The 10,974-nt window shown below is 46.7% G+C and overlaps 1 protein-coding gene across 1 annotated transcript in view; it reads right to left on the bottom strand.

The window, feature by feature from the left end:
- Positions 1 to 5,927: 5,927 nt before the first annotated feature.
- The window catches only part of LOC146272224 (ERC protein 2-like), a 39,912-nt gene continuing 34,865 nt past the window's right edge, over positions 5,928 to 10,974 (bottom strand). Inside the window, 4 exon segments of the mRNA XM_084705175.1 lie at positions 5,928 to 5,954; positions 6,463 to 6,718; positions 6,860 to 7,299; positions 10,156 to 10,303. Coding sequence (XP_084561301.1) covers positions 5,928 to 5,954; positions 6,463 to 6,718; positions 6,860 to 7,299; positions 10,156 to 10,303 — 871 coding nt within the window.

The raw sequence follows: 10,974 nt of genomic DNA, 5'->3' as shown, positions 1-10,974 counted from the left end.
GGGGACGGGGACGGGGGGGCGGAGAGACCACTCTCAAACACATCACACCGCCACAATGCGCGATGCAGATGCAATTCATGTATGGGATTGATGCATATATTGCAGATATATGCATGTATAGATATTAAACCCACGTTCATACAAATATTCATTCAGCATGCTGGAGACTCACATTGTTTTCTGCTGTACAGTTACGACTTAGCAACAAGTTCATTTACTCATACAAATAGTTAAGTTCCAAACTGACATTTTCAATAAGATCAAACAGCAGGGAAACAATAAAGACGACTTACAAAACAAAAAAGTTACAATTAATTAAAAAAGTAAAAACAGTGAAACAAAATATTTCTTGCTTTGGTCACAGTGTTTTGTTAGATCCAAAGGGCATTTTCAACATTGTAAGATAAATAAAATGCAACTTGCACACAACAATGGATGTTAAAATGTGCACTTTCATCCCGCTCCCGTCAGTAAGAACAGGCCGTGACCTCTTTCGGTAGCTTGACGCTGGGAAAGTGATAAGTCATGCGATATCAACCGATTACAAAGTTAGATAAAATGTGATATGCAAACAGAAAATAGGCTTGTGATCTATACTAGATCTTCAAGGCAAGATTTCACAGCAAAATAATGTCAGAACAAGACAGATAGTTGGTTGTGCTGTAGCTGTTGCTACAGTATGAAATGTTCAAAGGAAAACAGACATAACCGATCACTTTCCCAAAGGCTTGGAGAGTCTGCAGGCCTTGTGTTCAACGGTCTGTCTGTTTCCTGCTCACGGACGCAGAGGAGCCCTGGACCACAGGAACATCTCACTTTCACAGAAGACTTTCAATTAAACATATTTGTAATCTCTAATTAGTGTTAGTCTTAAATCCAATAATACAGCCCTAACTGCTAGACCTCTTACAAGTCTGAAGTTATTTAAATCCACCTGAAGATCTCTCTCTGCTTGGATGGCAGGAGATCCTCCCTCAGAAAATGACCCCGCATGGATAACATCAACACGCTCGTTTGGCACATCACATAAACATTACCATGTGTGAGCAATATTGACGTGTTCCAAGTTTTCTACCATTTGAAGTATTAGCTTACATGTCATGGTAGGAGATCTCCCTACTTCAAGTATTCGGTATTTATAAGGACCTGAAAATAGAGGATTGATACTCCCTAACCCTGATGGTGAAGAGACCTTTCATTCTTCCTCCTGTCTTTTAGCCTTTTTTTTTTTTCTTCTGTGACACCATGACCACTTTCCTGATGTTTGTAAACCCAAACACCAAAGGACATCAGGGCAGAAGGGGGGTGGTTCCTCAGCGAGGTAACCTGGTCTGACACCTGGAGGGCCGGAGGAGGCAAGGTCTGTTCTTGGCCACGTCGCAGGTTTCCATGGGATACGGGACGCTTTTTTTGTTTACGACGAGTAACGACATCATCCACAGGGAGACACACACAGGCACAGCTGGGGGGGGGGGGGGGGGGGGCAGGGGCGAATCAGGAACAGCCTGAAAGGTTTGGTCTAGGCACAGCGGGGGGGGGGGGAGGCAGGAACAGCCTAAAGGGTTTGGTCAACTTAGGGGTTGGGTTTCACTCTCACAACCACGAATGTCACTACGTTTACACACAAGGACAGCCAAAAGGAAAACCCAACAGGACAGGGAAGGTGCGACTGTGAGCCCTGCTTGGGCCTGCAGGGTCATGACCCCGCTAGGCTACAGGGTCATGACCTCTCTGCTGCTCTGGTTGTGAGCAGCAAAAACAAGGTGGTCAGCGTCTTCCCCTCTGCAGGGAGACCAGGCGTAGCCCGGAGACCTCATGAAGCATCAGTGTGACATCCAGACGTTCTCACACCGTGCTAGGGTCAGGGCTAGGGTCAGGGTTAGGGTCAGGGCTAGGGTCAGGGTTAGGGTCAGGGTTAGGGTCAGGGCTAGGGTCAGGGCTAGGGTCAGGGCTAGGGTCAGGGCTAGGGTCAGGGCTAGGAATGTAACGTTAGCTCTTAGCAGATCGGTCAGGTGGCTGCTCTGATCACTGTCATCTGACAGTGTTGATCACTGCTTAGGACTTGGTCTGACAGTGTTGATCGCTGCTTAGGACTTGGTCTGACAGTGTTGATCGCTGCTTAGGACTTGATTTGACAGTGTTGATCGCTGCTTAGGACTTGGTTTTTCTTGCCACGTACAAAACAGGGTCACAACACTCGACACACTAGATAACGGGACTCTAATGTCCAGCTCTTTTTTTACACAATATACATGACCACATATAGACACACTCTATAGATTTTCTTTCTCTCTCTCTTTATATATATATATATATATATATATATCTATATTATGTATACAAATCTTAAATGAGGTCCATGCCTTGTTTATCCGGAGGGAAAGGTGAAAGGTGAAAGGTCAGCATGTTTGTGTTTTGGGGGGGGACAGACAGGTGGACCTTCAGAGGAGGAGAAACAGACGGAGGGTGAATACAGCAACGTCTGAAACTGGTGTTCAATAGACTGGGTGATACACTTGTACTACTAAACACCTATTACATACCATGTCAGTCTATAATGCTATCTATAGTGACAATATACATAGAAAATCATGGTAACTGCCTGTCTTTATCATTGCAGTTCCAACTTATTAGATCCTTATGTACAGTTAACAGGTCTCCCACGGTTTGGGCAGGTCAAAGGTCAAACCCTGTATCTGTGATATTATTGGACAATGGCCGTGTCTCTCCTTGTTTTCTGCCTCCTTGTTGTGTGAGCACCAGTGGAAGCACCAATAGAAATTCCCCTGCACAAGAGTGGGAGGTGCATAGGTGCGTACTCTTATAAACACAGTCGTCTCATTGGTGAATACTCTCTCAACCACTCAGATGGACCACTCTGATTGGACTGGCGCCACTGAGAAATGCATAGGAATGCAGTGCCCTTGATTAGTGACTGGAAACAAAGCTGCATTGACTGACATCTGCATAGATTGAATATGGGACGGCTTCTGATTTTTCATGAGGTAATGATGATTTTTACAAATGGCACCTCACCCCAAAGACCCAACACAGCCCTCTCAGGATAGGAGACTCCAGACTCGACTGGCCCGGGAGGCCCCGACTGGCCTCGACTGGCCCGGGGAGGGCTCGACTGGCCCGGGGAGGCCCCAGGGACCCTCAGAGACAGACATCTTCTGTTGGTTGTGTGAAAAGCTTGGCTTGTTTTGCCCAACAGTGATGGACTTGACACCCAAGTCCAGCAGTCCTGTGTTGAACCTGCTCACCAGTGTTCCAGTATTCACGAACAGGTCATGAAGATGGCCGCTACTTTGTTTTTAGAGACACAGTAAAAGAGCTCCCACCAGGAGGATGGCAGTAAACACAAGTGGCAACTGTGTGGCACTTGATTGTATAAACAGCAGGTGAGGTTTGGCCCCAGAATGAAGAAAAAATGAACAACACAATGATCGAGTAAGCATCGTTTGTGATTCTGCTGCGCAAAACAAGAGTGTCAGCAACAACACCAGGAACAGACTGAGACAGGTTCTTCATAGAAGGTTAAGGGAAAACAGTTAACTAGTACAGCTGAGTCAATCACAGGCAGAAGGCAGGAATGCAAGCCAATTAGAGAAGGAAGCCATTTGTTTGAACCAATCATAGGCAGGAGAAGCCTGTGAGCCAGTCATAGTCTGGCAGGTCAACCAATAAGGTGTAGGTGGCTTTCTAGACAGGAAGTGGCATGATGGTGAACCCATCAGAGTTCCTGGGCGGACCAGCAGGGCGAGGGTGGAGATGTGGAGGCAGGAATAATATGAGGCGATGTACAAGATTGGCTCAGATGTTGACAGACAGCTCAGGTAAGCAGTGTGACCAGAAGCCAGTGGGGGTGGAGCTGGGCTATAGTCCTGACAACTGATAGGCCAGCTGATATGTCTGTCTGTCTGTCCAATCCACAGTCAGACAGTCTGACCTTGCAGGCCCCTGATGTGTCACTTCCTGTTCCGGCTCCCAGGCTGGTCTTGCTGCTGAGGGTCCAGGCAGGGGGTCAGCTGGGCTCTCGTCACATCTGCAGACACAACATCACGGTCATAACATCATGACCGTGTCAGACATCACATCATCACAGTCAGACAGCACATCATCACAGTCAGACATCACATCATCACAGTCAGACAGCACATCATCACAGTCAGACATCACATCATCACAGTCAGACATCACATCATCACAGTCAAACAGCACATCATCACAGTCAGACATTACATCATCACAGTCAAACAGCACATCATCACAGTCAGACAGCACATCATCACAGTCAGACAGCACATCATCACAGTCAGACAGCACATCATCACAGTCAGACAGCACATCATCACAGTCAGACATCACATCATCACAGTCAGACAGCACATCATCACAGTCAGACATCACATCATCACAGTCAGACATCACATCATCACAGTCAGACAGCACATCATCACAGTCAGACAGCACATCATCACAGTCAGACAGCACATCATCACAGTCAGACAGCACATCATCACAGTCAGACAGCAGTCAGACATCACATCATCACAGTCAGACATCACATCATCACAGTCAGACATTACATCATCACAGTCAGACATCACATCATCACAGTCAGACATCACATCATCACATTCAGACAGCACATCATCATAGTCAGACATCACATCATCACAGTCAGACAGCACATCATCACAGTCAGACATCACATCATGACAGTCAGAAAGCACATCATCACAGTCAAACAGCACATCATCACAGTCAGACAGCAGTCAGACATCACATCATCACAGTCAGACATCACATCATCACAGTCAGACATCACATCATGACAGTCAGAGAGCACATCATCACAGTCAGACATCACATCATCACAGTCAGACATCACATCATGACAGTCAGAGAGCACATCATCACAGTCAGACATCACATCATCACAGTCAGACATCACATCATCACAGTCAGACATCACATCATGACAGTCAGAGAGCACATCATCACAGTCAAACAGCACATCATCACAGTCAGACAGCAGTCAGACATCACATCATCACAGTCAGACATCACATCATCACAGTCAGACATCACATCATGACAGTCAGAGAGCACATCATCACAGTCAGACATCACATCATCACAGTCAGACATCACATCATGACAGTCAGAGAGCACATCATCACAGTCAGACAGCACATCATCATAGTCAGACAGCACATCACTCATCAATTCATCTTGCCCCAAATCTCAATATCTTTCCTTATTAACATTTCTAATTGGAGATATATATTTGACATTCCTGCAATCTAATGTGTGTTGAGAAGGAGATAAACAGGAAACAGAACTTTTGATATTCCACCAAAGAAGCTCATTGTACCTGCTCAGCGGTCAGCCTCTTCGCCCGGCACTCCCGCCTGAGCCCCCCCCCCCCTCCTCCTCCTCAGTAAAGATCCCCAATGTAGAGTGTGGAATTAGTGGTGCTAACAAAGACTTGGTCAGGTACTCGATGTGTTTCAGCATCATGGCATGCCTGTGCTGCTCCAGTGGTGACTGAATCATCTGAGAAGAGGAGGGGAGGGGAGGGGGAGAGAGAGGGAGAGAGGGAGAGAGAGAGAGAGAGAGAGAGAGAGAGAGAGAGAGAGAGAGAGAGAGAGAGAGAGAGAGAGAGAGAGAGAGAGAGAGCCAGAAAGATACTGTTATTTTGAAGAATAGTAAAAAGCCTATTACACACAGAGAAGGTGAGTTAGTGAAAGAGATACAGTTTGAATGAGAGACAGAGAGAGAGATATGGAGAGACACACAGACAGAGAGACACAGATAGAGACTCTGGGATATCTGGGGGTAGGTCAGAAACATGAATGCAGGAAAAGACAGCTCACCCCTCAGAACAACATCAAAGCTTTGGTTGTCATAGACAAGGATTATGCCCAGATCCCCTCCTCATCATCCTGGTGTTACAGCAAAGCAGCAGGAGGCAGCGTTGAGTAAAAAGCAGAATGTTACTGGAGTTAGTAGAAGATCCAAGTTCAAATTTTAAAAAGCAAAAAACTGATTGAGGGAAAACAAAGTGTTAGTTTAGTTTTCAGTCCCACAAATGTTTTATATTTGTGTTTTATAAGTATGTATTTGAACAGGTCTGAATGAGGAAAAGTAATACAGGAGGGTGGAGACACACAGATATGCATAGATTCTAATAGATAACTGTATGTAATAATGCCGAAATAAAATCACCCTTCAATTAGACCTACGACATGAAAAAAGGAAGGAGAGGCTAGAGATGGGATGAGAGCTTACCTGGTCAAGGGAGGGATGAGAGCTTACCTGGTCAGGGGAGGGATGAGAGCTTACCTGGTCAAGGGAGGGATGAGAGCTTACCTGGTCAGGGGAGGGATGAGAGCTTACCTGGTCAGGGGAGGGATGAGAGCTTACCTGGTCAGGGGAGGGATGAGAGCTTACCTGGTCAGGGGAGGGGCGATGCCCAGCATGGGGGGGTCCTCGGGCGGGGCCTCCTCGGTGATGGGGGGGCGGGTGCCGTGGTTGCTGAGAGTGAGGAGGTCCATGAGGGGGGTGGTGGGGATGTGGACCCTGCTGGGGGGGCGGCCCGTGCGGATGCTGCTGTTGAGGATGGGGGTGCTGTTGGGGGTGCTGTTGTTGAGGATGAGGGTGCTGTTGAGGATGGGGGTGCTGTTGAGGATGGGGGTGTTGTTGAGGGTGCTGTTGGGGGTGAGGGTGCTGTTGAGGGTGTGGGTGCTGTTGGGGGTGTGGGTGCTGTTGGGGGTGTGGGTGCTGTTGGGGGTGCTGTTGTTGAGGGTGGGACTGCTGTGGTCTGGGCCCTCCATGTTGGTGCTGGGATGGGGGCTGAGGGTGCCCAGGGTGGGGGTGCTGGGGTGGGGGCTGGGAGTGTCCAGGGTGGGGGTGCTGGGGTGGGGGCTGGGGGTGTCCAGGGTGAGGGTGCTGGGGTGGGGGCTGGGGGTGTCCAGGGTGGGGGTGCTGGGATGGGGGCTGGGGGTGTCCAGGGTGGGGGTGCTGGGGTGGGGGCTGGGAGTGTCCAGGGTGGGGGTGCTGGGATGGGGGCTGGGAGTGTCCAGGGTGGGGGTGCTGGGATGGGGGCTGGGGGTGTCCAGGGTGGGGGTGCTGGGGTGGGGGCTGGGGGTGTCCAGGGTGGGGGGCGTGAGGATATGGGGGCTGCTGCTGGGGCTGGGGGTACTGGGGCTGGGAGGGCTGGGGCGCAGAGTGGGGGTGGTAGTGGTCATCCTCATAGTTGTCAGCGATCAGCTTCATCCTGCTCTGGGTCTGTGGTCCGGAGGAGGAATATTGGTTTAGCAACCCAAACACTTGCTACAAGTACAGCGCTGTAGCTAACATCACATATAGTCCTAGTTGTTAGCTAACTAACAGCACAGAGATATTCCTGGTTGTTAGCCAACTAACAGATATAGTTAGCTAGCTAGCTAACAAGTAGGACGAACAGAGACAGTCCTACCCTTACAAAAAAAGTATACTTCAAGTTTAATTTGTAAGTATACTTAAGTATAAAAAGTATACTGATAGTGATTTGAGTAAACTGAATTGGCCCACTTTTTTGTTTCTTTAGTACACTTTAAAGTACACTTACGGTGTGTTTTAAGTTCACGATTGAATATCTTAAAGTAGCCTGTGAAGTGCACTTTTAGTTTATGAAACAGACTTTTTAAAGTACTTAAAAGTATCCTTTTTAATACTTTAAAGTAACCTGTGTAGTGCACTTTCAGTTCATGAAGTATACTTCTTAAAGTACTTCAAAGACGTATACCTTTGAATACTTTAAAGTAACCTTTGTAGTGCACTTTCAGTTCATGGAGTATACTTCCTAAAATACTTCAAAGTATACTTTGGAATACTTTCAAGTGCACCTTCAATTAATGTTGTCTTCTCCATGTCCTTAACTCTTTTCTTACTTCCGGCACTTTCCTGTCTGCCTTCAAACAGGCCAGAGTTAGCCCTCGACTTAAAAAACCCTCCCTGAACCCAGCCGTCCTCCACAACTACAGACCGGTATCACTGCTACCCTTCTTTTCTAAAACAATTGAAAGCGCTGTATCTAACCAACTGTCAAACTTCCTCTCTCAGAACAACCTGCTTGACCCCAACCAATCGGGCTTCGAGACTGGCCACTCCACAGAAACTGCCCTCCTGTCAGTCACCACTGCCCTCCAGTCTGCCAGAGCGGCTTTGAGGTAATCCGTCATCATTCTGCTGGACCTTTCTGCATCTTTTGATACGGTTAACCATCAAATCCTGCTCGCCAGACTTTCTGAGATGGGCATCACTGGCACTTCACTTCAGTGGATCTCATCCTACCTGTCGGGAAGATCCTACCAGGTCTCCTGGAGAGGCAAAGTGTCGGCCCCCCGCCAGCTCTCCACTGGTGTCCCACAGGGCTCTGTCCTTGGACCCCTACTCTTCCCTCATGGCTTCTCCTACCACTGCTATGCTGACGACACGCAACTGTACCTGTCGTTCCCCCCGACTGATCCGGGGATCTCAGCTAGGATCAAGGCCTGCCTCACAGACATCTCCGCCTGGATGACCGGGCACCACCTCCAGCTGAACTTTGCCAAAACAGAACTCCTCATCATCCCAGCCAAAGCCTCAATCTCCCACAACCTCTCAATCACCCTGGGATCGGCTACGGTGACCCCTTCATCCTCGGCCAGGAACCTCGGGGTTGACCATGGATGACAAGCTTTCCCTCACTGCCCACATTGCTGCAGTCTCCCGGTCTTGTAGATTCACCCTCTACAACATCCGGAAGATCAGGAAATACTTGTCGGAGCATTCCACCCAGCTGCTAGTCCAAGCACTTATCCTCTCTAAGTTGGACTACTGCAACTCGCCGTTCGCCGGTCTCCCAGCATGCGCAACCCGCCCTCTCCAGAGGATTCAGAATGCGGCGGCCCGTCTGGTCTTCAACCTACCCAGACGCTCCCATGTTACCCCGCTCCTCATCTCCCTCCACTCGCTTCCCATCATGGCCCGTATCAGATTCAAGACTCTGTTAATGACCTTCCGAGCGGTGAACGGGACTGCACCCGACTACATCAAGTCTCTCCTCCAGCCTTACACCCCCACCTACCACTCAAGAGCGCCCGGTTTCAACACAAGCTCTTCTCTGTCTGGCCCCTCAATGGTGGAATCAGCTCCCCACCTCCATCAGGGACACTGACTGTCTCCCCACCTTCAAGAAAAGGCTCAAGACGCACTTGTTCCGGGAGTACAACGGCACTTAGGAATACTTGGCTGGACTTGATGTTAGTTTCCTCCAGGTTCACAATGACTCTTATTGAGAGACTTGTTGCTCTTGTTGGTTAGTTGTAACGGTTTTTAAATTCTTGTACTAGCTGCGAAATATTTTACTTTTGATTGTTTTTTTCTACAGGTACACTGTTGCACTTTTTGAGTTTCATGTTGTTTAATTGTAACTTGTTTAACTGCATGCTCTTATGGTTCAAGAAGTTACATTTGTATTTCGAACAAACGGCAAATTCAGAGGCAAATTTTAACACTCTATTTACCGCCTTGCATCATGGGAATTGACCATCCAATGAGCCACGCTATCTTCATTTTTTCACATTGTTATTTGTTCTTCAGTCAGTTTGACAGTATAACCTTCAATAATGGGCATAATGCATCCCTTCTGTCTGCTTCTTTTTCAATTTGCTTTTTCGTTTTTTCCATTAATACTGATAATTATTAGTATAAGAGTATAGGGCTTTAAAATGTTTTGGCAGTAATTAAGGTTACAGCTTCAGTAACAAAAAAGATTCAATGTGCAATGAATAATAGATTTTCCTAGACATGAATAATTAGAATATACAGGATGGATCTAAAAATGTAACTTGTAATATACTTTTAAAGTATTTTGACTGTTTTTGCTGTATAATAAAAGAAAACGTACATCCTACTCCTACTCTTTTTTCAAAGCATACTTCTTAAAGTGAAAAGTATACCAAAAGTGAACTATTTTCTAAGCATACTTCTTAAAACGATATCAAAAGTGAACTAAAAGTGCACTATCCATTTTTGTATACTTATAGTAGACTTGAATACACTTATTTTTCATAAGGGGAGTCACAGCACAGTCACACAAGGCAGAGAGCTAGTTGCTACCTGTTGTTTGAGCTGGTGCATCAGTCTGTCTTTCTCCCTCTTCAGCCCCAGAACCTCCTCCTGACTCTTCTTCTTGTTGGAAGCAGACAGCTCCAGCAGGGCAATATTAGCATCTTTCTCACTGATGGCTGCTAGCAAGGCTTGCTGCCTGGGGAACGCAGAATAACGAGTTAGCTTAGCATAAACACAGTAATATAGCTGGCCTAGCACAGCAACAACCAAAACCTACAACCAGCTATATTGTTAAAACAAAGAGAAAACACAATATAGGTCACAGTAAAGACAACAGTTAGTACAAGAGTAAAAGTTAGAGTACATGTACACTGATCGACTTAATAATAGCAAACAGAACAAAACAATCCAATAAAATCGAAAGTCAAAATTTAAATAATTGGGTAAAAGCAAGTCTATATCTACAATGGCGTATTAGGGTCATTGTAGGTAAGAGGGGGGGTCATATTCAGAGAAAGAAATTGTACATTCAGTCAGATGTTTGAGCGGTTAGGGAACCGGGCTAGTAATCTGAAGGTTACTAGATCGATTCCCTGCTGTGCTAAATGAAGTTGTATCCTTGGGCAAGGCACTTCACCCTACTTGCCTCGGGGGGAATGTCCCTGTACTTACTGTAAGTCGCTCTGGATAAGAGCGTCTGCTAAATTAGTAAATGTAAATGTACATTTGCGAGAAAAAAAGTCTGAATTTCCAAGATTAAAGTTGTAAATTTGCAAGAAAAAACTATTAATTTATTGGGGGAAAAAACTCTGAGTTTCTCTGAGATTATAAAGTCACATATTTGCAAGATTAAAGTCAACATTTTTC

This window comes from Hypomesus nipponensis, chromosome 9 (assembly GCF_054491055.1).
Source record: "Hypomesus nipponensis isolate SF chromosome 9, ASM5449105v1, whole genome shotgun sequence".
NCBI classification, from domain to species: Eukaryota; Metazoa; Chordata; class Actinopteri; order Osmeriformes; family Osmeridae; genus Hypomesus; species Hypomesus nipponensis.
This window is presented reverse-complemented; position numbering and strand designations above follow the sequence as displayed.